The sequence below is a fragment of the Sander lucioperca genome, chromosome 16 (genome assembly GCF_008315115.2).
Source record: "Sander lucioperca isolate FBNREF2018 chromosome 16, SLUC_FBN_1.2, whole genome shotgun sequence".
NCBI lineage: Eukaryota > Metazoa > Chordata > Actinopteri > Perciformes > Percidae > Sander > Sander lucioperca.
The window spans coordinates 7100326-7127421 of NC_050188.1; the positions used below are offsets into that span (position 1 = coordinate 7100326).

The 27096-nt window shown below is 42.3% G+C and overlaps 1 protein-coding gene and 1 long non-coding RNA gene across 7 annotated transcripts in view; one reads left to right on the top strand and one right to left on the bottom strand.

The window, feature by feature from the left end:
• LOC116035679 (receptor-type tyrosine-protein phosphatase U-like) overlaps positions 1–27096 on the bottom strand; it is a 237639-nt gene that overhangs the window by 77945 nt on the left and 132598 nt on the right. For all 6 annotated transcript variants that reach the window (XM_031278927.2, XM_031278926.2, XM_035992827.1 and 3 more), the window contains exons 5-11: positions 24656–24771; positions 21244–21415; positions 19334–19627; positions 11654–11974; positions 8366–8475; positions 3189–3390; positions 1020–1122 (exon numbers count right to left, since the gene is read on the bottom strand). In XM_031278927.2, coding sequence (XP_031134787.1) covers positions 1020–1122; positions 3189–3390; positions 8366–8475; positions 11654–11974; positions 19334–19627; positions 21244–21415; positions 24656–24771 — 1318 coding nt within the window. The remainder of the gene's footprint in view (positions 1–1019; positions 1123–3188; positions 3391–8365; positions 8476–11653; positions 11975–19333; positions 19628–21243; positions 21416–24655; positions 24772–27096) is intronic.
• LOC118493306 overlaps positions 19306–27096 on the top strand; it is a 15084-nt gene continuing 7293 nt past the window's right edge. Inside the window, exons 1-2 of the long non-coding RNA XR_004895297.1 lie at positions 19306–19315; positions 21058–21066. This is a non-coding gene — a long non-coding RNA (uncharacterized LOC118493306). The remainder of the gene's footprint in view (positions 19316–21057; positions 21067–27096) is intronic.

Here is a 27096-nt window from a genome sequence, read left to right on the forward strand (position 1 = left end):
CTATTATAATGAATGACAGGAATGACAGCCAAATGTGCCCATTCTTCTACAAGGGGGCGTGTGTGTGTCTGTGGGGAGTGGGGTGGGGGGGGGGCGCGCAGAGCTGAGTGCAAAATGATGCTTTGTATTTATGGAAGCAACTAAAATTATTATTCTTTTAAGAAAGAAAGAAAGAAGCTGAAGAGAATAAAAAACAATCACAGTTGGTACAGTTCTGCTTCCATTTGATGCAAAATACCAAGACAAATACTAAAAGCTTTGGAAAATGTGGAAAATAACTGTAAAGAAAATGTTCTAATTATATATGTAAATTACGATACACTGTATATGCTATTTAAATATACTATATGCATGTTCATGTTCTGTCATATGTAAGGCATGCAGCTTTATTTTAGCACATTGCAGCAAAAAGGCAACTCAAAGTGCTTCACGTAAAACATTAAAGAGCAGTTAACTACTACTACGTTTACTACTAAGACACCAAACATTAAATGCAAAATATATTTTAAAAAATTCAGCCCTGCTCTGTTTGTCTTTGGCAGAGCCTGGCATGCCTCATAGCCTTGTGCTTCCGGTTTTTCTCAAGCCTGAAACCGGCCTGAAATTGGAGTGTGGTGCTCGTTACAGTGACAGCTGTCAACCGGTCAACATGTGATTGGTTGGCATGTGCTGTCATTCCAGCACATGGCTAACACGCTAACAACGCTGACATGGTAAAGGTTTCAGGACAGAGAGAGCTATATTTAGGTTCACTCCTTGTTTTTGGCCGTTGTTTCAAAACTAGCTCAGGCAGCACAAAGAGAAAACACCTCACTCTATTAAAGGAACAGATATAATCAACAAAAAGTGAACAGAAAACCTCTCTGGTTCTTCAAACATTGTACTTAAATTGGTATTGGCTATGCTGCAAGTCGTCGGGTGCTATAAGAGAGCTCTTTTTGACTGCAGCTATAAATATCAGAGTGCGGAAGAGTGCTGAATGAATGCTGGCCTAGGAGTGAGCAGTGTATTAGAAGTACCTGACTGGAGCCCCTCTCGCCAGTGCAGGGCGCAACAGCACAGTGATGGTGCTCTCCGACTCACTCAGCGGAGACGGGATGTCTTCATAGTCAAACACCGGGGCTGAGGGGATAAATAAAGTACAGAAACCAGAGTCAAAAGAAGTTGAAATACTGTGGAAGAAATCAATTCATGTTTGCATTATCTGAGCAGTATTGCGGCAGTAACGCGTTACTAAGTAATAAGTAAGTTAATATAAATTGTTTTTAAGGCGTAATAAGAAAAAAGTAACGTATTACACTTACTGAGTGCCGCGCTCAAACTGTTCCTTGAGTTTAAAGCCATGTAGCTGCACTTGTGCTTGGATATTTTAGTAATTTTTCCACCGATACATGAAATAGTAGTGTGCTATCTTTATTCATTACCCGCACATGTCCCCTGTGTGCTGCAGTACGTGGAGGCCTCCCACACTGTGCCACTGACTGATGATGACTAGAAACAGCAGCCAACTACAGAGAAAACAAGAGGCCCTTATAATATAATTAGGACAGATCTCAAAGCTGCACAACCTCAGCACAGCTCTGGGGACAATGAGGTTGAGTGTTCCCATCTCTGTTTACTACAGGGAGTGAATTAACTGGAGTATGTAGTGAAGCAAATGGCTATCCTGGTACAACAGATAAGCCAAAAACAAAAAGGCTCCAAAATGGAATTGGAAACGTTCCTGCTACGGAGGCAGGGCATTAATGCTTGTTGTAAAAAGCTACTTGTGTAACCTGTCATCCAGAAAACACACACTCACGCCTGCACACAGCAGCTGAGGTCTGCATTATACATGGCTGTGTCGAGGAGGGTTTGAGCCAGCGCATGTTTAGGTGCTTGAATCCAGCATGAATTATGAATAGACTAATAGTGAAACATTACACCTTCTTGTTTGCTTCCAAAATCGGTGCAGGATCAGGCTCCCCAATGGGCTTTCCTGACGGCTGAGCCTGGAGAGAGCATGCGATACTGCATGTTGAATTGGTTACCTTGACAGCTGTCGGCTAGGGCTGGGCTATATGGAGAAAATCAAATATCACAATATTTTTGGCCAAATACATTTATGTCGATATTGCGGCGATATTGTCGGGTTGACAATTGGTGCTTTCACAAAATAATTACACAATTAGATTTTAGATAAATAATCATCAGTAATGTGGATATAATGACTACGTTAGTTAAAGGTCCAATGTGTGGGAATTTCTCCCACTTAGCGTTGAGATCATATATCGCAAGTCATGCATGTCCCTTACCGGCTAACGTATTTCAAGATGGCACATGAATATAGAGCGTCTACCCCAGTTCATGTGAATGCAAATGTAAAATTCCAAGCCAATAGGAATACTTGGAATTGATGGTGGTGGTAAATATTCATGAAAAAGGACAAGTTTGTGAACGGGCAACACACAACTAAACACGTTACACATTGGATTCCTTGAAAAATCCTAATCATCCACACACTAGACATATTCCACTGTATTTTTCTTACGGGAAAACACCACAATAGCACATGCTGTTCCATCAGAGTAAACACAATTAGTGACACAGACACTCGCAGACACCCATTTGTAGATGGGAGTGTTGTCCCATTCCCTAGAGACACATTTTCCAGACCGAACAGGGCTTCTTTCATTTCGGAGCTGCTGCGTCGCCTTGGAATGGTAAACACAGACTCAGTTAGCGCCAATGTTGGCTGAACAAAGCTGTTTTCACACAAACCATTCAAGATGAACATTTGTGGTTTACTATAATACAGGTCTGCTCTCAGTTCATCAAACGAAGGCACTGCACGTCAGAAAGCTGTTTGGCTCGGGGAAAATGAAGATCATTTGTACAATTTGAACGCATGTGTGTCATTTAATCAAAAGCTCTTTAAAAGAAGCAAATTACAAGTCATTACTCAGTCTTCTTTGCTATTGTCTGCAAATGCTTTAAAAAAAAAAATCACTTGTTGGGAATGATACTTTTTTTTCCCTTTAAAGTGGCCCATGATGCCTTATCTGGCATTATTTGCATGCATTATCAGCATTTAAGTGCATTGGCGTTTACCATTCAAGACCATACTTTGCTCTTACTCTCTCAATCACACACACACACACACACACACACACACACAAAATGGTACAGCAGTCAGCACAAGGCCTCACCAGAGATGTTGGTGGTGATCTCGGTGAGTGCCGTCTGGCCGAACCCCTTGGCGGTCCGGGCCCGGACTGACACCAGGTAGGTGGTTCCAGGATGCAGGCCAGAGAACATGTGGTAGGTCTCGTTCCTCAGCTTGGACACTGTGCGACGAGGACCTGGCACATTAATGCCTGGGTCTGATGACTCGATACTCTGGTAGCTGATCTGGAAACGGGGAGGGGGGAAGGGAAGAAAAGCAGAGTTTACAGCCATGCCAGGATCTCTGGGAGGGTTTCCATTGACACAACGGTGCTCTGTGCCAATGTCAACAACGCTAACATGTCGATGTTACACAGGTATAAAGTTTACCATGTTCACTATCATAGTTTAGTGCGTTAGCATGCTAACATATGTATACAGCTGAGGCTGATGGGAATGTCATTCGTTTAGCAGGTATTAGGTTATGAACCAAAGTACGAGACATATTTAAATTATGACCGGATGATGCTGCTTGATGAAAATCTAAAGCCAAGTTCAGACCAGAGATTTACGATGAGACAAAACCGTTTTAGAACGTTGCAGGGAAAAGTTTCAGCGGTCTGAACCGGCCCCTCTCAGCTCGACTCAAACCAGCTGATGGCGTCGCTGCGACTCAGCTGGTCGAGTCTCCAGAGGCTGGTTTTAGAACATAAGGGACGTCACCTGTTTCAACAGCCAATAGAGAAGTCAGCTTGTAAAGTCAGCTACGTACAAACTATAGAAATAAAATGATCCATAAGCCATTTTATTTCTATGTTACAAACTGTCAGCTGGTTGAAATGGCAGAGCTTTAGACGGAGGCTCAAGGAGTGGGGTATGTGGTCGAGTGAGCTAGAGAGTGACTGAAGAGAGGGAGCAGAAATCAGAGAAATAAAACGTTTTTACCGTTTCATCGTTTCACTGCATTTATCCAGCTGCAAAAAAAGCCTGAAAAGTCATAAGTTAGAATGGAAGAACAGAGAGTCGTTGCTTTGGAGTAGTATTTGCATCGTGTAGACTGGCAGGTTTCAGAACGTTGCAGACCGGCGCGTTGCAAGTAGGGCTGGGCATTTTTCTTGGTTGTAAAGGCTGCATTACGGTAAAGTGATCTCATTTTCTGAACATACCAGACTGTTCTAGTTGTTCTATTATTTGCCTTTAACCACTTAGTCATTATATCCACAGTATTGATGATTTTTTATCTAAAAGGTAATTGTGAAAATATTTTGTAAAAGCACCAATAGTCAACCCTACAAAATCGACATGGAGGCATTTGGTTAAGAATATCGTGATATCTGATTTTATCGTGATATCTGATTTTCTCCATATCGGCCAGCGAATATTTGATCTGAACTGGGCTTAATTCAGGACTAAAGTGGTGGACCGATTGACCGACGACCGCTCGACCAACATCGCCACCCCTGTAGCGCTGATAAAAATGCCCATTATGAGGTCTTGAGTGTATGGAAATGATCCAACTTTCAAAAGTGTCAAAGTTATAGTTTTGGCTTTCACCTAGGCATATGTTCAAATTAGGTCATAGTAAGTATCCCCCAACTTGTACCACTATTAGGTCCAAACAAATCTTACTGTACAAAGCCTGTAAACTTTCTGCCCTATGCTTTCCACAGCCTACAGCCTATTATTCACACTAGCTGAAAGATTGAATTTAGATGGCATTTTATTTAAAGGCTCTCTCACGAGAAATGCCTCTCAATTAATCTTAAGATGTCGTCTCACAGCGCTGATCTAATAAATCTTTTGCTGCACTTAGACTTGGCTAGATTCTGTGTCATATCCTCGTTCTACAGCACTGCTGCCCTGGTTTTACACAGTTTTCTGGATTAGCTGATAAAGCAAACATGATGATTGCTCTTGTCTTGTTTAGTATTTTAACTGTTCTTTGCTCAATACAGTAACTCAGTCCTTATATTTTCTCCCTTTTCCCAGAAGTTCCATAAGCCATTTACACTGTTGACAAAGTCCCCTTGTGAATAAACCCTAAACTTGCATACAATTGACAGTTCAACGTAGTGAAATTCAATTACTGCATACAACCCATCTTAAGTACTGGGTTCAATGTTTTGCTCAGGGGACACGTGGGCGGAGCAGCCTGGGATCGAACCGTCAATCTTGTGGTTAAGGGGCAACCACTCTACCTCTGAGCCACAGCCACCATTGTAAGTATATAGAGGGCCCGACCCATATATCAGCACGGCTGACGTTATGGACCAATATCAGCTTATGACAGATACATTTTACTGGGGTATATGATATGTGAGGCAAATCCTCAAAGTCACAAACAGGTTAAAATATATATTTTTCAATATATGTCTTAAATCTCTGAATGGACATACATTTGTCTGATCAGCTTAGAAACACAATGGAGCCATACCCAAAAAAACGGTAAACACCCTATTCAAATGTAGTGACCATAACATTTCAATTACATTGAGTATTTGTCATTGTTGCTTTTTTAGGTTTTGTCCAGGCAGACAAAAGGGTTCATTGGAGTCAATGGAAATGCACAATGAGTATAGGCCATTACATTCAGACAACGGAAAAGGTAAAAGTTGCTCTTGTGATATGTTTGCATTCCTGTTTGCTGTGAGATCTGGACTGGGAAATAGTTCAAACAAATCTCTAAGCTTTGTGCCAACGCTGCGCACGTTGTCAAGGTTGTGTGAGGGCCCACCAGGTGCCGTCCCATATGTGGTAACAAACCCCCCCTGAAAACAAACACATATTGGCTGATATTTTGTTAGCAGATTTGTGACTCTCCAACACTGACAATGGTATCGACCTCAAGAAGAAATCTAGTCTTATACATTCAGAGCAGTAGTATTTGGAGGTTAGGGATGAGGTCAGCTCATCTGTATGCTGAGCAACGTTACAGCACTACTCAACTTCCTGCCTAGTCCATTACTTTCCAAGCGTCTTCTGCTTGTGAATAAAAACTAGTTTCTCTCCCCATCAGACGACCATGTGTGAAGCCATAGTGGGCCTTCACATCTACTAACGGGGGAAAAAAGCTCCAAAGCCCATACTACAAAGGTCTACGGTTGATATGGGGCCATCAATAATTAATTAGAAACATTTAAAGTTGCCCCCTTGTTGAGGCATCTCTTAGGCAAATAAGTAATTAGAGGGGTTGTCCCCCATGTAATTACAGCCTGAAGTCTGTGCTTCAGCTTCATTACCATATGAACATGTACAGTAAATCCGATGAACTGTGAAAAGTGGGTCCTCCCCACTCCTGTGGCTCAGGCTCATGTTTGCTACCAGCGTTTGGGCAACAACCAGAAAAAAACAAGCCTGGGGGAAATGAAAGAGGGCGAGCAGTACAGTCTTTATAGGGAGCAGAGGACATTTCCCTGATCGGAGTCATTATTCTGATGGAGGATGACTAAAATAGATATTGGCAAGGGGAAAACAACATCCTATACCTGGAGAGGATTATGGTGCGTTCCAATTGTACTCGGAAGTCGAACATTTCTGAGTTCTAAGACGGAAACACACTCACTGAAGTCGGATTTCCGACTTGGGAAGTCAGTTAACCTCACTGTACCCTGAGCAAGTCAACTTTGAAATCCAACATCGCTGTTCCGTGCATCAACAGCAGTGAAAGTTGTAGTAATACACAGTTCATTAGCACTCCGTCGTTTTTGTGTCTCATTATATCAGTCGTACACACAGTACTGTCCAATGTCTATCTGTGGACATGTTATGCTATTTGTATGCACCAAAAACAGCCTAATGCGTTGTTATCAACTGGTATTGCTAACAATGGCTAACCTAGATAGAGCAGTGAAATCAGACTTGTTTTAATGGAATGTGGTCAACTCGGGTGTGACGTCATTCCCAGCTCCGGCTTCCGACTTCCGAGGTATATGGAACGCACTATAAGTGTGTGATGAGACGGTTCCAGTATCGTTGTGGATTGTGGATTTTTGCTATTGCACATTGCTACATTTTGGATTAAAAAACGAATATCTTCTGCTACGTTTACACCTCGCATTCCCCCTGCTCTGGCGTTTCAGAGCCCCTAAACCGGAGACATTTGAAAACACTTCTGACCCATTTTGGTTTGGAATCTGCGGGGTTGTGTTTTAAGCCTGGTTCACACGGCAGGATAATTAGGCCGATGATTTAGCCCCGATTCACCCCTTCCGACAATCTTAAGGATGCTCCGATTATCGTAAAATAATTTGATCAGATATTCCTGCCGTGTGTGGTGTGTTAAGACTGCTCTCGTCTGCTCGGGAGGACGTCGGGACCGCCCCGATCTCAAATCGGGGATATCCAACATGTTGGATTGTTTTGGCCCGATTTCTCCTCGTGTGTGGTGTCCCCCGGGGACAAACGAGCATGCAGCCTGTGGACTGGCGTGTAGCCAATCAGAAAGCGAGGTGAGGAGGCGGCGAGGAAAGCAAATCAACAAAATGAAAACAGCCGGCGGCATGGCGCACCAGAAAGTCCGGTGGACGTCAGAGATAAGTATAGCAAGTATAGTCCATGCTCGCGTTGTCTCCACTTCTTTGACCATCGCCTTTTCTTTTGATAACGTTTTCTTTCGGTTAAAAACAAACTACAAATTATCGCCACTGCATCCTCTTCGTCCGCCATGATTGTTTACTCTGAAGTCACGTTTGATCTCGAGGGATTTTGCGAGATTTTCCGTCTGACCTGGGAATGCTCGGGAGTCAAATCGGTTCGTGTGTGATGTGTTAATTTTGCCGTGTGTGCGATTGGAAAATCGGCCGACAATTTTAAAATCGTCCCGTGTGAACCAGGCTTTAGTCTCAACGGCTGCAAACAGAGACCTTTGGCATCACAGACACTGACGTTTCGCCGCCTGATTGGGTCATGGCGTCTTGTTCTCTGAGACTAAGCTACTAATGTTACCATGGCAACTACCAGCAACAGGCAGAGTATAAATGCTGCTTTCCTGTTTATGCCCAGTATACGCGAATGTTGATGAGATATGTGGTTTGGGCGAGTTAGTTTAAACGTAGATTAGTTCTACTAGAGCTCAAAACACTTGCGCACGGTGATCACTTTTGGCTCAAAACTCCGCTTAAAAACCAAATTCTAGCAATGTAAACGTAGCCTAAGTGTGTGATGAGAAGGTTGCAGTATCGTTGTGGATGTTTTGGTGTGCATGACTAACAAGGTACCCTACCTCGTACTGCGTGAGGAGACCGTTGGGCTCTACAGGCTCCTCCCACTTGAGGAAGATCATGTCATCGAGCGGGGTGAAGGTCAGGGACTCTGGAGCGATGCCGCCAGGAACTACAGCAGGAGAGAAAAACAACCTTCTCTGAAACAAACACTCCGCTCGGATCTCAAGTTAATGGAATCCTGTGCAGGCATACCAGGGGGTAAAAACACCTTTGACAGAGTGAAAAAGGCGCAGGGCCAGGGAGGGATGGAGGAGGGTGAATAAAGAGGGGATAGAGAGACAGAGCAGAAGGGAGGTGATGAAAAGAAACGGAGGACTGGCTTGCTCGCAGCCCTCAGGATGAATTGAGATTCTGGCTTCTACTGTCTGATAACAGAGCACCGTGTCTTGGAGGATGACAGTCGATATTTCGTCTTTAGCACCATACTGACAGAGAAACAGCAAAGTGATCCAACCTGTGAACTGGCTGAGTAACTCTCTGCGCTTTCCCGCTTAATGAGATGCATCTCCCTAAAGGACCTTGCCCACTTTTTGGGTAGAGAGTGCTAGGCAGTTTACTAATTTCTTAGGGTAAATAACCATTCACAGTTGTTCTGGTGTGCTGTGGTTACCACTCAGTGATAACAGCCTTTTAGCCTCAACATGTCACAGAATGAGAATTAAGAGAGCTCTCAAGCGGAGAGAAAATAATAGGTTACTAAGTCTGATAGTGTTGTGCAGGGAAGTGATAAAACAGTGTCCCACCTGAAAGGATTCCAGAATAAACCTGGCTACATCCATTTCTAGTGAATCGTATTTCCATTTTTAAAATGTAGGGACATTTAGGAAGATACAGAAAATGAAAGCTCAAGCAAAATAACACCATGAATAAAGCGTGACAGTCTAATACAGTGTGCAAAAATACCTGCACGATGTTGCTTTTTGGTTAAAGAAGTGGAATTATGCAATTCCATACCCACTCTTGTAAAAAAGCAGCATGATGAAATAAGTGAAATTTTAGATTTAAAAAGTAATTTTGTGGTTATTACAACTTGGTCCTAATTTCAATAGTTTAGGCCATATTAGTTATGATATCAATGTTCGCAATTGTATTCGTCAAGTGACAAAAAAAATATACTAGTCCCGGATTATTATTTATATTAGTCCTGATCATTTTTCAGTGTTTAACTATTTATTAATAATACTTAAGAATGTTTTTTCTCAAACTTTGATTGTTGCATATTTAGTCATGACTATTTAAGTTACAAAGGAATCTACGGAGCCCCCCTGGGGTCAGCTGAGAAAAAAAAACTAAACCGTGCGCACAGAATAAAAATCCGTTCCCTCTGTTTCATAAACTGTGAACACGGATTCATAATCCGTTCCCTCGGTTTTATAAACTGTACGTACGGATTCATAATCCGTGCTCTCGGTTTTATAAACTGTTGACACGGATTTATAATCCGTGCTCTCGGTTTTATAAAAGTAAGCAAAGTTAGAAAGATATTCACAGATGCGAACTTCCAGGATCAATGACTATAGCGAAATGTTATAAATTAAAACGACGCAAATTACAAACGACGCATCTTTCCTAACTTAGTAAGGTTAACAACGAGCTACAAACTCATTTTCATCAAAACGAGCCGTCCTCCAACCTGGAGAAATAACATTGGTCTCTATGAGCAGCCAGCAGTGAGACGGCAGTAAGACCGGACCAGTGCTTAGGGACCATCTACAAACTACAACACAGACACAAAAATATCTATTGATTTAATGATTAAATAAGGTAGTGTCTCCAAACTTATTTTTTAAAAGTAAGTGTTATAGTACAACTAGCAGGAGACAAGTTATAATTGAGGTAAGTTTTTTATATTTTATATATTTTATGTTATTTATATTTTTGTGTTTTATTCTAGGGTACTTATACTAAAGTTACTTTTACTTTTTCAAACTATCCTTGAGACAAATTAGCTTTATGCTACTGTACATAAAGAAAAAAACTAATTGGTGTGCTTTAACATCACTGTATGTTGTAATTCCAATGCTTCCAAAGCTTAAAAAAAATAAACTAGCTGTGACTTTTTATTTCTGCAAAGGCAGTAGGGAAGTCTTGTGTGTTAACAGTGACTGAATTACTGAATGCTACTCTCTTGCATTATGAAACGTCTTTGGCTTGTCTGTTTGCCTTAGAAGCTGAAGCTGAGGTAGGCAACACACGCTAGAAGAACATCCAGCTGTATCTATGAAACATCGACAGGCAAATGTGCTTCCTAGAAGAAGCAGAGACACAGCGTAGGCAAAGTGCTACACCAGTGTTTGTTTGTTGAGCCCATAGGAAACAGGCAGGAGGAACTGTCACCGGCTGCGGCTCAATTACTGTAGTTGTGAGGGTGATGGCGGCTCTCCTTGTGACAGGGGGATTGGGGACTGTTAGTATGTCAGACTGTCAGACCGGCATTCAGTGGCTCAAAAGCAAAACTTTCCATTGGTGCTTTTTTTTGACAGTGCTTTTTAACTTATCACTTCCTAACCACTCAAATCTAACGAGTGAAAAATACCATGCTGTATGTTATTCCATTCATGCAAATTCATTTCCTCCTGCCTACAAGACTGCAATGTGTAGGTGTAGATAATTAAGTCTGTTTTTTCATATCTCCTGCACTGCTTGGTATTTTTTAATCTTGCTGTAAAATTGAATGTAAAACAATTCAAATGCATTTGGAGGATGCAATAGAAAGAAAAATGAGGCCAATTTCATATCATAACTGTCATTCCCTCCGACTCTCTCCGCTGGGTCAAAAATCTCCCTGAGTGGCATTCAATTACATTGAAAAGTCTTGCTTATTCTTCACAACAATTGTTTGACCTTCTGTACTTCCACTCTGGGAATTTGCATGAGAATGTGTCTAATCTGCTGATGTACACAGGAAAATATTAATACAGAGATAAGCAAAATTATTTTGCCATTTTGCTTCCGTCCACGGCCCGAGCTGATTAATGTTCCACTGGTCTCCATTCATAAGGCTGATCTTCCATTTAGTTACGCTGATCCAGCTTATTTTGTGAGTCAATATTTGTGGGTTTTTTTTTTTTGCTGGTACTGGATGACTAAAGGCATGGATGTGTGTAAGCAATGCACAATAATTATCTGAGCATGAGGGAGCATGCAAAGAAAACTAGAAAAAACAAGAAGTTCTGAAGCCAGAGCTAAGAAACGATGACTCTAAAGAGCTTCAGTGCATACATAACATAACATCCTGCTCTCCATAATATATAAATATAAAATAAAAAATAAAACGGCCCACTCACTGTCTTCCTCAGTCTGGAAGGTAACCTCTCTGCTCTCCTTCTTGCCTTCGGGGTTGGCCAGTGCCAGCCGGACGTGGACCGAGCGGAAGGGTGGCAGGTCTCTCAGGGTGAAGTGAGAGGTGTTGCGATCCACGGACAGGCACTCTCTGACAGTGGCGTTGTTCCCTCCGCTGCCCCCTGTTGGCATGGAGTAGCGGTAGCACAGGGACAAGGAGTAGGTGTGACAGCGGGTTAGGTTGTAGCCCAGCGGCTCCCACTGAAGGCCCAGCTGCCGGGGCTGGATCTCTGCAGCTGTCAGACCTCGCAACGCACGCATGGGCTCTGAAGAGGGACAGGAAGCAGAAATGACATCAATAAAGTGCAAACAGTGAGCTGCTTATATTTACCAGCTTTTGCAGAGGAAACCAAAGGGGCCACACAAGAAAACAAGTTAAACAGTGTAAAGGAAGAAGCTCCCTGACAGCAATCAATACTCAAAAGCAAAAAAACCTTTGGACAAATCAGGTAAATCTATGAGATTGCAGGTAGAAAATGCAAATAGATTTTTGGGGGGAGGGATTCTAGAGTCAAAAATTATTTTCGTGACTTGGCCGAGAGACATGACAGACTACACTTTGGTCCTAGACCAATAAAAGCTTGCTGTCATTGGGAAGGAGATGCTAGGAACCGAAGCCTGTTGAGGTGGTTTGGACTTCTAATCAGGACGCCTCTTGAATGCTTCCTTGTGGAGCTGTTCCTGAAGTGTCCATTTGGATGGAGACCCAAATGCAGACCCAGAGCATGCTGGAGGGACTATACATCCCATCCAGCCTGGGACCATCTTGGGATCCCCCTACAGGACGTGACTAGGAAGACAGATGTCTGGCTACTTTGGTGCCACTGGACATTTACTGAAAAGAAAATGAATGGATGGGAAACTATGATCGGTTTATTGCAAGTCAGAGGGGATGAGATGCTGTTCTCTGTTGCAGCACAAGTTTGAGATTTATGCTGACAAGACAAGAGTATTTTTACCTAAAACTCTTACCCAGTACAGCTTAAAAGATACCGATGGGGAAAAGAAGACAGCAACAGTTGCAGCTGACTTTACAAACGAGGTCACCGAGGGGTGAATCAATGAAAAACTAAAACTGCCTGAAGAAATAGAATGCAACACAACATTTCACATTCCCATCTCTCCTTACATGAATGAGGTTCAGTAGGAGACCAGTGCACGGCCTCGGTAGAGAATCAATGTGAAGCCTAATTAATGCTGTCGTGTTGAAGCTGTGATTGCGGATGTCCATGTCCCTGTCATGCAGTTTCAAGCACACGGCAGGGTTATGTCTGTCCTGTAGCCTGTCCTGGATCTTCAAGTGTACTGCTGAGAGATCAGATAAACCAAGAGGAGGTCAATGCCTTCAGCATGGAACAGACCGGCAGTGCAGAGCTGCAGACTGCTGGGGGCCAGGAGGAGCTACTAACTACTACTAGCTACTTGCTACAGCCCTGCTGCTTCGCTAAACATAGATCAGAAGCTGCTGCGTGAAGGAATGAAGCAAGCAATGTCACGGAGGAGACATGAGTTCTGAGGGGACAGAGAGACAAGACGGGGGAAGGGAATGTCCTCAGAGTCCTGGCTGATCTGAAAGATGTTTGCTCTTTCCAAAAAGGGTGGAAGAAAGTAGGGCTGGGCGATATGGAGAAAATCAAATATCACAATATTTTTTACCAAATACCTCGATGTCGATTTGCGACGATTTTGTAGGCTGGACAATTGGTGCTTTGACAAAATATCTTCACAGTTAGATTTTAGATAAATAATCATCAGTAATGTAGATATAATGACTAAGTGGATAAAGGCAAATAGTAGAACAGCTAGAACAGTCTGGTAAGTTCAGAAAATGAGATCACTTTACTGTAATGCAGCCTTTAAAACCAGGAAAAGTCTAAACTTATGCCATATTACGATATCCAAAATCTAAGATGATATCTAGTCTCATATCATTATATCAATATAATATCGATACACTGCCCAGCTCTAGAAGAGAGATGGCTGATTAGTGTCTTCACAACTGATACAAGCCAAAACCTTCCCATGGAATAGTATCAATCAATCATACAGGAAAAATTTAACTTTTTAAAATTCTATCATACCCGTCATGTCAAAGGTGCATGAGAAGAACTGGCTTGATGTCACGCGTTCTTAACAATATCAGCTCTGTATAGCAGTCTAATCCTGTTTTAACCTGGTCTGCCACCAGGGGCCCGCTGACTGAATGTTCACTGTCTGCTCAAGATCCCATTACTCATCATTACAGCAGCACGGCAGAAGGCTCTGTCTGTCCTGGGCTCTCCACTCGCCAGTCCTCCAGCAGTCCTACCCCCAAACTGACATTCAGCTTGATTAGTCTAATCAGAGGGATTAGCCAGAGGCAGAGGGAGTGAAGGAGGGAAAGGGAGGCCGGACAAGAGATGAGCGGGGGAAGAGAAAGAGATGAATGGGGGAAGAGTCCCTATGGGTCTGCACATTTCATCTCATGCTCCTCATCTTTAACAACTGCCTCAGTGGGCTGCCACTGAGGCCTGTCCCTCCTGCCAGGAGCTATGTTGGAATTATGATGGACTATCAGTGTACACCCTCTTACTTACCACTGAAACCACATGGGGTTTCCACTACTGGCATGCATATATTCAATGAGTTTCTGCAGGTATCAAATTCCTAAAATTTAACCTGTAAATCATGTTGATGTTCCGTGGTTTTATGACAGTTTAATCCAATACCTAACAAATTAACCTGAAATGGTTTTCAAAGAAGAGTAGAAATTGGCCTCGCAAAAAGAATACAACTTTTAATAGTTTTTAACCAGCTTATTGCTCTATGTGTCCATCAACTGTCGTCGACAACAACAAGCAGAACAGAATCTTTAAAGAGGTCCTATTGTGCTTATTAGTGTGTTATCTAGTAATTGTGTACTTAATAGATGTATAAAGTAGAGATGTTCCGATACCGATACCAGTATCAGTATCGGCTCCGATACTGCCTAAAACGCTGGTATCGGGAAGTACTTGAGTTAATGCACCGATCCGATTCCATGTAATAAAGCCCTAAAGAAAATCTACGTTAAAGTAGTTTATTTATGTTCTTTTTCCGTTATAACTGACTGTCAAACTGCATAATAAAGAAAGTTCTGTGGCGTTCATTGTTCATGTTTCACAAAGAGTTTAACCTGAGCCAGACTGACAACAAAGATATAAATAATATCACATCCATACAGGGATAGTAGTATACAGTTATTAAAACATAATAAAATATATGACACACTGGTATCGGATCAGTACTCGGTATCGGCAGATACGCAAGTTCAGGTATCAGAATCGGTATCGGGAAGCAAAAAATGGTATCGGGCCATCTCTAGTATAAAGTACAAAAAAAAAAGAAAATGGAGCTTTCTCTTCCATAGACAACACTTTTTCTCAACTGACTGAAGTGTCTCGCCCCCATTCCGGTTTGAAATTCCTCAATTAGTGATGTCACTGATTGAGAAAGCCAGCCCAGTTTTTCATATGTGCTGCCCATAGGTGCTGCCTGAGCAAGCACAGCCCGCCCAGTGGCGTGTTTGAATTTGGTTGACCAATCACAACAGAGTGAGCCAGCTGACCAATCAGAGCAGACTGGGCTTTTCAGGAAGGTGGGCCGAGGGCTCAGACAGAGCGTTTCAGGCTGAAGCGCTGCAGCAATGGGCAGTATGAGAAACATAATATGTTTTTTGAACATCAGGGCATGCAAACCTATTCTAGTAGACCCCAAGAGTACAAATAATTCACTGAAAAGAAGTATAATAGGGGCTCTTTAACCTGTAGGACAGTTTTGGATATACTTTTGGATTGTAGGGGTCAATTGCATATGCAATGAGGAAAGAGATGCATCTTGCAAACCCTGTAAACTGACATTCAAACTGTGACTCCATCCTGCTTGTGTCTGATAAATACACCACTTGTGTTTGGGGCAGAATTCGTCAAATCTGTGCGTGACAAACCAGCAAATAAGACGCAGTAAATCTGTCCCTCTGTGTTTTGTGTCCCTGTTGTCTCGACAGAAATAGTCACTTAAATGGGGAGAAAACCGCACACTTTTGGAGAGTGTGTCCTCGAAGCTGTTCATTGCATTGCATTGGTGGTATACATGAAAGGTTCTGGACACTAAAAATATTGAGGTCTTGAGATGAATGGGCTGAAAGAAATACACACACTACCAATTTTTCTACAAACTAAAATTTAGGCCACCAAAACACATTTGAAACATGCCAATATTACATCAAAACGTAATCAAGAGACAGGAAGCATGAATGCTAAAGGTGCATGAACGGGACATCTGCATTCATGTCAAGAGGCTTATTTGTAACCAGGAGAAATCAATCCTTTTCTGAGCTCACCACTTTTGATTCAAACCAAAGTTTTCCTACATGTTAACCAATATGAGAGTGTTAGAACATGGTTTGATTAACCAGTATTATGAACCGTTCAGGAGACAGGGGCGCTCAAAGTTGACTCAACCACCCAACACACAGACATCTTCTTCAGCGCTCACAACATGAAAACTTCAGGAGATGTAAAGAAGTGTCAACCCTGTAGCAAATAGGTTTTCATTCATTATTATTTCATTATTACAAAAATGAAGAAAAACAAAATCCAAGTTGAAGCGCTTTTTACAAGTTAAAATTCAGGGACAAGAAATCTCCTCAATTTTCAAAAAACACCATATTTGTGTTGTACTGCGCATTGCTGCAGCTCCTCTTTTCACCCTGTGTGTTGAGCTCTCTGTTTTAGCTATAGAGTGAGACATCTCACTTCTGTTCCATCTTTGTTGGGAGTCGCACATGAGCAGTAGCTAGGTAAGGACTACTAGCCAGTCAGAAGCAGAGTATAAGGGCGTGCCACGCTAGCAGCTAGGTGAGCATTATAACGTGTGTTACAAAGTGACCACGTTTGTCTCTGAAGTAAAGGCTGGACTACAATAGAGCTGTTTGGAGCAGTTTGTGAACAGTGTTTTCTGTTGGAGATGGTAAGTCCCTTTGGGGTGGACTTTGGGCTTTTTCACTTTGTAAACCTATAACGTGCACAAAAAAGATATATAACACTATAGAGGAAAGGGAAAAAGCCAAAAAGCATAATATGAGCACTTTATCATGTAGGACAATAATTGTTCAAATCGAAAGGGGTGAGTTCAGAAAGTGATGGATTTCGGACTGAATTCCCCGCCACATAAAAAGCATGACCACTGGGGGGAAAAAAGCACAAGTGCACATCATTGGTTTAGGTGGCCACCCTCAACAATGGCCCATGGGATTGCAATCCTCTGCACCAGTAGGTATGAAATGTCACACTCAAAGACTGTCCAAAAATGAGGAGTCACTGTGCTAAAAGAAATTGCTCTCCGTGACACATTCGGAAGACAAATTCATCCAGAGTTTTGTGTCAAAGGGCCTCGGCTATATGCTGCCATCCTCCCGGGGGGGGGTAAAGCTTCACATCTGAGCAATGGGAGTTGACAGGAGGTGGGCGAGACGAAGACACTGACGAGAGTGGATCAAAGTGTGTGGCAGGTGACAGGGGCGTCATGCCGTCTACTTGACAGAGCGGCAGGGTGTCTTTTTCACCCGGATGAGCAGCACTGCGGCTAAAACACAGACGAGAGCTGGCGGGAGGAGCCTGTCGTCTGCTGCGTGACACCAGAACCTCAACACAACACCAGCTCTTGAGCAAAACTTTCTTTCACAGCTGAGTTCAGACCAGTCATTAACCCAAGGGTGTGGTGCTTCAAACATCAATCTTCACACACTTCTGTTGTATCTCACACAACTCCCACAACCCATGTCTTGCACGTAAATGAATGTAGATGAAAGCATGCCTCGGCTGGGATAAATAAAAAGCATTAGGAACCTTCCATGCCGCAATGACAACAAACACACCTGTTGTTCTCAGAGGCTGCAGGCAAACTACAAGTTCTTAAGTGATGCGTCAAACAGTTTGATGCGGCTCCCAGCTGCAGCTCACAACTCTGGCAAATCTCAGAGCATCTTGGATCCATGAACTGCTGGAGTAACCAGATGGTCTTCTGTTTGTTCCATTTGTACTGATATTTTGAGACCTCAGTTTGCAGCATACTGTACACTAGTGTTGCCATAGCAATGCATCAAAAGCCACATGTCCAATTACACTTTCTATGTAGGGCTAAGAAACATCCTATTGCTATATAATTATTAGTACACAGCATGGTTCTGAGAGGTCACTCACGGCATTCTGCGGTCTGTGAAATGTGTCTGTTAAACCATGCAAACGTTGCCATCCATAGAAACATGCCACAAACAAAATATGTATTCATGGTGCAAAATGCAGAATGCTAATACTCATGGATTTTGTCACTACTATTGTTATTCTTTTTCTTATTCCTAGCCTGGATGGAAACATGATACAGTTCCCTAAAGGCTCTTGGGTGATGCAAATGTTGCCATGAAGTCAGTTCCTATAGGTTTGTATATTTTGGCATATCTTCCCCATTAAAACTCATGCAGCACAAGCTATTAGCAGTTTCTGGTTGCATTGTAACCAATGCTTGATCTGACCAAAGATCTATATACTCTATAGCTAAAGATTTATTTCCTAATTCATGAATATTTTCTTTCACTAACATTAGATATTTACACAGCTAAAAGCCATATTTAGCATGATGAAAATGTGTTTTGTTTTTGCGCTCGCGAACGTTAGTTGACATTGGCTTATCTTTGTTGCAAGATCTGGTGAGAGTTTGGTCCTGAGACAGAAACGGGTCTCGAACAGTTAATTTCCTCCTGATTTGTACGTCTGAAAAATATCTTATTGTCAGAGAGCCCTATCTTGCAGTGCAAAGCCCGATGCATGTGTCTTTGCTAGTTTAAGACCGACGCAGTGGTCAATTTCCCGTCCAGCGCCCACGTCGTTTAAATAGCAAAAGCACCTGCGCCCATCTTTGCATCCATGGGCGTGCTGGTCTTACAGTGAGGTGTGTTCAGGTGCATTCTGGGCGTATTGCTATCTTGAGGCAGCGGGAAGTGATCGCGCCATTGACCATCAAAAACCTGGTCTAAAGTCAATAACGCAGCATTTCATTGTTATTTTAACAGCAAATTAGTAAAATGCGCCTAGGCTTATGCACAGCGCACACACACTATGCTTGTTACACACACACACGGAAGCGCAGCAGCACACAAACATGCAAAAGATTACAAATAAAAATATTAAGGTGCAAATCCCCCATCATAATAGCAATGCTCCAAGGTACAAATGCGCCTGGCTTTTAAAGGGAATGGGAGATGACACTCTGATTGGTGTATTACATGTTACGCCCAGAACACACCTATGAATTAATGTAGACACTAAGTACAACCCTTTTGAACCATGTGCCCGGCGCACAGACCCTTTTTTCCACCGTCAAACTAGCAAAAGTGGATTTGGACACGCCCTAAACGCACCTGCGCCATGCGCTTCACGCCGTGTGCTTAGATCGTTAAAATAGAGCCCAGAGTGTTCATGAGATATGTGGCTTTGACAAACTGGTCCAATATTATATTATAATAGATCATAATCTGTGTTCCTGTTCACTTCTGGCGAAACCCACGTGACACAGATACAGGAAATGACTTGGTCTCTGATCTGACTCACCTGCACACTTTGTCCTGCTGGTCAGAGGGGGTCCCGGTGCTCCTGTACCCCCGTCCCCGGGCCGGGTGAGCAGGACACTGATGCGGTACTCTGTGTCTGGCTCCAAATGCCAAATCTTATAGGTAAGTGAGCCCACACCGTGAGTCTCCGTCCACGTGGACTGGCTTGCTCGGTACTGGATTTCCCGCCGAATGACGGGCCCGTCCCCCACGATGGAGTTGGTGTTGAGCTGGATGATCAGATAGGTGGGGCCTGCCCGCAGGAGCTGAGGGGGGGCAATTGGGGTTGGGGGCACTGCAACAAAAGAATGCCTTGTTATTATACTGAATATCTACATACATAAGCCTTTCAGAATAAAGTTCTTGGTATTGTTTGTGAGTGACTTGGAAATAACAGGGAAATATGGATGAAAATCCGCCCTTGAAAACACTAATGAAAAGACTGAAAGACAATCAAACAACGATTTTCTTCAGAAAAGAGCAAAGTCATGCCAGCAAAGGAGAAGTCAAGGATTTCTGTCATTGATTTTCTCTTTTTTTGTTTTACAGTTTCAATAACATTATTTCTGCTCTGTTAGAGCATTGAGTCATAAAAATCTTTTAATCACATCAGGACTATGAGAGTGAGAGAGACACGGAGAGAGACAGAGCGACTCTTGCATGCCGTAAATTCTTAATTTTCCCTCTAATGATGCCGAATAAGAGCTTATTTGCATGAATAATTGCATAATTAATTCTGTCTTCTCTTCACATAAAAACCCCAGCCTTGATGGATAATATGACCCTTATCAACCCAGCGAACATCATATGAATTCCTTATCCCCGCATGATGTAGTATGTTGTGTGTGTGTGTGTGTGTGTGTGTGTGTGTGTGTGTGTGTGGTGTGTGAGCGAAGGGAGGGTTGACTGATACATTACACACGGTGATTCCACCTGCATACAGGGCATTTACAATATTACAACAACAGACATTGGGAATGTGTGTTGGTTTACTTAAAGGGGTAGTGCAGTATTTTTTTAAACATGTTTGTTAGCTTTTGAAGATGGATATCAATCTAATGTCTGTGTGTCACTGTACGTTTTAAGCTGGAGGCAGGGCATTGTTAGCCTAGCTTAGCATAATGACTGGAAGCAGGGGGAAAGAGCTACCAGAACGAGCTGGCTAATATACACGCTAAAATACACCTAGCAACACCTCTAAACTGACTGAAAAGTCGTGTCTTATGTGTTTTACACCTGTACAGAAAGAGAAATACAAAAAGTACAACATGTGGTTTTAGGGGGAGTTACATGATAGAACCTATTCCTTGACGAAAAACAGTTTGAAGGTGTTGGTAGACATTTTTTGCTTTTTCATTTTGGACAGAGCCAGGCTATCTGTACCTCTAGTCTTAATGCTAAGCTAGGCTAACCACATCCTGACTGCGGCACTGTACTTAATGCACCAACGTCAGATTAGTATCCATCTTCTCATCTCACTCTTAAAATAAAAAACAAGCTATTTCCCAAAATGTTGAACTATTCCATTCCATTAACTCTACCTAGACTGGATGGATGGATGGATGGATGGATGGATGGATGGATGGATGGATGGATTTTTTTATGTCATTGCATATATTTACACAATGACACTTGGTTGGAGCAATCCAGTTAATCCATTAAAATACATACATAAAATATAAAATGTCTGGTAAACTCAGTGTTGGGTAATAACGTATCACTGAGTAACGTAATGTGATTACTTTTTCGGTAATGATTGTGAGGGATTACAATATGAAATTCAGGTAGTTATGACTAATTCCATTAACTCCTTGTTACTTTGGCGGTTGGATAGAGGAGGGGGAATACACCTTCTGCTAACTCTCGCCCAGCGCTGCTTAAATTAGTCACGTGTTGCTAAATCTAGCTCACCTCTGACGATGAGCTCTCCAAAGTTGGAGACGGCGGCGCCCCTGGGCGACAGCGTGATGCAGCGGTAGAGGTCCTGCTCCCCACGCTGCGCCTCCACCTGGAAAGTCGCCATCAGCCGCTTATGACTCAACCGAGACAGCAAGGACGTGTCCAGCACCACGCTGTTTCTCCGCTGGCACACCACACAGAGAGAAAAAGCAAGTCATGAGCAACCCGACCACACACATGTTTACCTGAAGTCTATTCAAGGGATTAAGAATGGGCGGCAGGCTAAGAAGCTGATAGGAAGACAAAGGAGGGTTGAAATTAGCTACGTGGGAGGGCGAGATAATAAATGTGTGAGAAATGTCAGCGCAATAGTGTTTTTACGCTCATGAGGCTGGTGACACAGGCCTCCCAGGGTTGTTGTTTTCGGCGCAGGGGCTCCAGCTGACAGTTCCTCCTCTTTTGCCATGCTAATGTGTCAGCGCTTCAGGCACATGGGCAATTGGTTTCAACCAGTGGAACAGAAAATCTGAGGCCAACACTCGCAATAAGCCGTTCCAGGTGCGAGCTACAATATATGCAGCTCTCTCACAGAATAAGCAGATTATTATGTAAACTGTCGCCTGCTCTCAGTTTTTACAACTAAGTGGGTTTGACATCCGCATGTTTGAATTGGTTTAGGAGGATAGGGATGCGGGGGAATATGAAATGTAGATGTACAGTGGCTGGCTCCTACTGCCTGAAGCTACAGATTATAACTCATTCTAACTTCGGTATCAACATTATGTGTCTCTTCTTTTTAATTTATTTATTCGTTTGTGCTACTTTTTTGTTTTCAACAGTTTGAAGTCACTCTTCAGAGTACAGCAATCACATTTTTGATATTGTTTTTTCATCAGCCACCTAAAAGTTGTATCCGACAATTAGGTCCACCTGCAGGCTTTTTAAAGCAAATAAAAGCTCCTGTGAGCCAAGTCTGCCGCCACTCCTGTCTGGCAGCGAGCCCTGCATCATATTGTGATTAAGAGTTAGTGCAATAACTAATTTAGGTTTGGACGGGTTGATGCTAGGGACGTAAATAGCATCTGAGACAGCCGTCGGCAGTTTGGCCCGGAAGACAGCGGAGGAGATATGATGCTAATTGATGAAGAAACATTATGCTAACAGTTTGTTTGGACTACCTTAATAGAAAAGAAAGAGTGGAGGAGAGGAGCTCAAGCCTGGGCCAGAGAGGACCTCCACAGCACCGCCGAGATCAAAGAGAAAGCAGCAATTAGCACACTCAGTTTTGATGATCAAACGGGCCCTGAACAACAAATGGGGGAACAGAAGGCAGTAATGGTTTGTGATAGATCTCTATTTTCTGCTGTTACCGGGTTTTTTGTTTTTTCTCTTAATGAGAAAAGTAGGGAGGAGCTGAAGCGAGTATTGACTTACAGAGGAAGTTCAGAGCAGCATACCGTCCAATTCCAAAAGACAAGCCTCGTATTGTTTGTTTGCATCTTCCTCTGTGCGTGCGTGTGTTTGTGCGCGGAGCTCCGTCAACAAAGTCGCAAACTCTGGGACTGATAAAGATGTCTCTTCCACATGCCGATGATCTTCAAAGGCTTCAATTCAGAGACGAGAGAGAGGGAGGGGGTGGGTGGGGGGGCGGCGGGGGTGAAATAAGAAATCGGGCGGAAACACAAGGGATGGATCACCAAGTAGACTGAGATCTCATTTGCAAAGCGCCTTCTCCCTGCTGCCGTCATTTCAAAAGCACTTAGATGTGTGCAGGCTTCAAGGCCAGAGGAAGAGTGGAGGCATTCAGGGATGGATTTTTGAAGACTAATATTAGCTCATATTCAAACCAGGAAAATTGAACCTATTTTCAGTCGGTGCATGAGGAAAAAATGACTTTAGGGGCTTTAGTAAACTAAATGCCACCACAATCAAAAAGCTACAAAAGCAGAGGCACAAACTTAATTATCTTCCGAAGCCTCCAATGACTCATTTCCCTGCAACAACACAACCATTAAAAGACAAACTCAGGGTCACAAACATGATTTAACATGATCAAATTACACTACTATTACTGGTATTATGCAGACAGTTAAGATAATGGCTTCCATTTCCTTTAACAACTACTATACACTTCATCATAAGGTGACTACAGCTCTTTGTCCCCAGCCAAATCAGTTTTTTGATATTAATAGGGATTTAGTCTTGAACTTCCATTGAGTTTGGGACTTGTGGAAGACGGATTTGAAAAAAAGAATAGCAAAATTGATGCAGCCGAAGCTGAGATATCCGGACTTGTAGTACTTTATGTGGGTCTAGTTTCCTAAACCCTCCACGCCTTGTAAATGCCTACAGATATTGTACGATATGTCACTCCAATAATTATTTCAAACCTGGCAAAACTCCCTCAGAGTGTCTAGACCGGTTTCAATCCAAATGTAGCACACATTTTAACCAAATCCGCCAGATGTCCCTCACCTTATGCTCCTTTTCATTCTAAACTCCGGTGGATTTCTGAGGACTATGGTTAACTGCTCCTCAGATCTCTGCAGGGTAAATCCAGACAGCTAGCTAGACTATCTGTCCAATCTGAGTTTTCTGTTGCAACACTAAAACTACTTTTGAACGTCTACGTTCCACCAAAACAAGTTCCTTCCAGAGGCTAGTTTGCAGAGGCACCGTAATTTAGTCCGGTGCTTAGCGCCGCCCAAGATGATTGTGATTGGTTTAAAGAAATGCCAATAAACCAGAGCACGTTTTTCTCCCATCCCGGAATGCTGTGTGGACTAGCCATACCTTCCTCCGCAGTGCTGTGGAGGAAGGTCTGGCAATGCGAGACTAAGGACGCACTTAAACTAATTCTGAGAAACCTGGTAACTAGCTAATTTCCTGAAACAGACAAATCAAATCAAAGCACTCACTCACTCACTCTGCCTGGCATTACAGGCATTACTTTTAGTCCAAAAGCAGTGCAGTGAAAAGTACTTACAAATGCATCTACTACAGGGACCTTTTTTGGCTTTGACCTGTATTAAAATATGTCAGTCTTAAGTCAAAGAGGAGGGTCACTATTAACTCAATGCTTTGCAGACTGTTTGGCTGCTGGAACATGCTATCTGTGAACAGGAGTATTCTCTTAAGACTCTGTGACAGGATGAAAAGCTCATGTAAACAGCAGCCTGAATAAGACTTTAATGGGAGTGTCGCCAGCAGCGGTGCATGCAAATTTAACCACTGTAAGCTGTTCTGGATAAGACTGTCAACTAAGTGCCAAACATGTAAAACGTCTTTATCTTTATTCTTTGTGCTGCTGCTTCTTCTTCCTACAATCTCCAATCCTACTCTATTATCCAGGTGCTGAGATGTTGGCTTGACTAGCACAGATACAAAAAATAAACACACACACACACACATCTCTTTTTCTCACCTCCAGGAGGAAGGGCTCAGTCTCAGAAACTTTGCCCGTGGCGACACACTGGAATGAGGCATTCTGCCCGGCATTCACCTCTACATCACCCAGCCGAGAGAAATGAGGTACCTTGTCTGTGGAAAGAGGACACGACACACAACACACACACACACACACACACACACACACACACACACACACACACACACACACACACACACACACACACACACACACACAACACACACACACACACACACACACACACACGGTGATCAAAGTGGCACATCTGGAGCCTAGCATCACTGTCTAAATACATTTAACACACAGAAACATGAATGCATACATATAGCATGTATAATATGAACATGTGAACATAGAGTATATATCCATACCCTGCAAAAATATTATTCTAAATAAGTCATTAAACATTTGAATCAAATTGAATCATCTCTACCCCGTTAGCAGAAGCTTGTATTAGGAAAATATAGATCATAGGGCTGCATACTAAATAACTTATCAAGACAGACATTTTTAAGACAAGATCACACACACACACACACACACACACACACACACACACACACACACCCACCCACCCTCCCTTTAGTTTGACACAGACAGTTGCCTGCGATCACAGAGAGACATTGTTTTTCTGCAGCAACAAATACTGTACTTGTGGAGACACTTATTAGGATATTTCTGAATCTAGAGTCTTGACTACATTATTATTTAAAACCCTGTCAAGAATACAAAGGAATCCTTATTCTGTGTTTATATCGCTGCTAAAAAATACTGTTTTGTATTACTAAAAAAAAATATGAAACAGCAATAGCTGAGATGCAAAAGAGGGCTGATTTGGCCAAATGACTCTGAACATGCTTAGATAAAGACATGCATAAGGAATGTGCCATCACATGACACAACCCACCAGTCTCCATATAGAAAAACAACCTTACACTTGTTCTTTGTTGTGTGTGCAACGCCAGCGTTATGATACATCCAGTCTATAGTGTGTATATACTGTATGCAGTATAGTGCACCATGTTTTCAGCTCATTTCTTGAAGGTATCCTGTGGAGTTTTCTATAAAACAATTCAAATTTAAAAGACACAGAAAAACATTTTTTTTTCCTTGAGGTCATAAAACATTTACAAATAGGATGTTTTTGAATGTGTTTTCTACATTGTTTACTTCCATGTTTGCTAGCTACATACTGTATTGAAGCATTACCACCACCAACTGCCAATCAGTGCAATGGCATGAAATAGTCTGAACAAATATGTGCCACTAATGCTGGTCCCTGCTAGTAGAACACGAGATATAACCCAAACTGGCACCCACTCATCAAAACATCACCCTATAGTGCCTTAAATGAGGAGATAAACAGATATTGATTTTTTTTGGGTGGTCCTTTTTTCAGGTGGCTAAAATTAATTTAGCTGCTGCCTACATACAGCAGTACATTACTCTATTACATTACTGTAGGTAATACACTGACTAGAAGTACCTAATATAACCCCACTTCAAAAACTCCGAACTATCCCTTTAACCTAGCTTTTAGAAAACTGTACTCCAAATACTACTCCAAAAATCATATCATTTTCAACATCACATGTACAGTACAGTAAATATAATTTGTTTTCTTCTATTGTCTCAGAGTCTAATTATCTGCTCGTCAGTTCCATTGATTTCGGATGTTTAGATCCCCTGCTATGTTGTTGCCTGATCAAAGTAGCAGGGGATCATTTTCATTGCCATGTTGTCATTTTCAGCTCTGTTCTGATCAGTAAGCAAGTAGCAGAGCACAAAGATGCTATAAATATATTCACAGTGTGTGTGTTTATCATTAATATATCAGTGTGACTTTATGACTTGTGCTGCTGCAATGCAGACAAAAACATTTCACTGCTTCTGATAAGCAAGAACACCAGTGATACGAACTTGAGTTTTTTTTTTTAATTCACATCCCCGTAAAGTCCTCAAAATGTGACATTATAAAAAGCAGCTCATGAAGATAAAAGACATTTTGACTTTGCATCATAAGAAATGCAGAATTGTTACTAATAATCAAGGATGACTCTGTGTTACACTGAGCAAGTGTGGGCAATGCCAGGACCCCGAAACTGAGGCAGCTAAATGAAATTCAGCCATTACTCATTATATTATTTACACCTGTACTTTTCCTACTGTGAAAATATGTCAAAATGGATTGGCTGATAGAATGCTATAGAGCTGTAGAAGAAGCGCTGCCCTTTTCTCATTACTGCGCACCTATTTTAAAGTGGTACTTATCAATTTCACTAATGCTTTGCTTGGCTTTGCATCAAGCTTTAACATTCATTACATTATGTAAAAAGCATTGTGGGCTAATAACTGTATCCAACAATTACCTTTGGAATATTAACATTTCTATAACCCTTCAAAATTTGCATTAAGTTAAAAGTTGGCACATATTG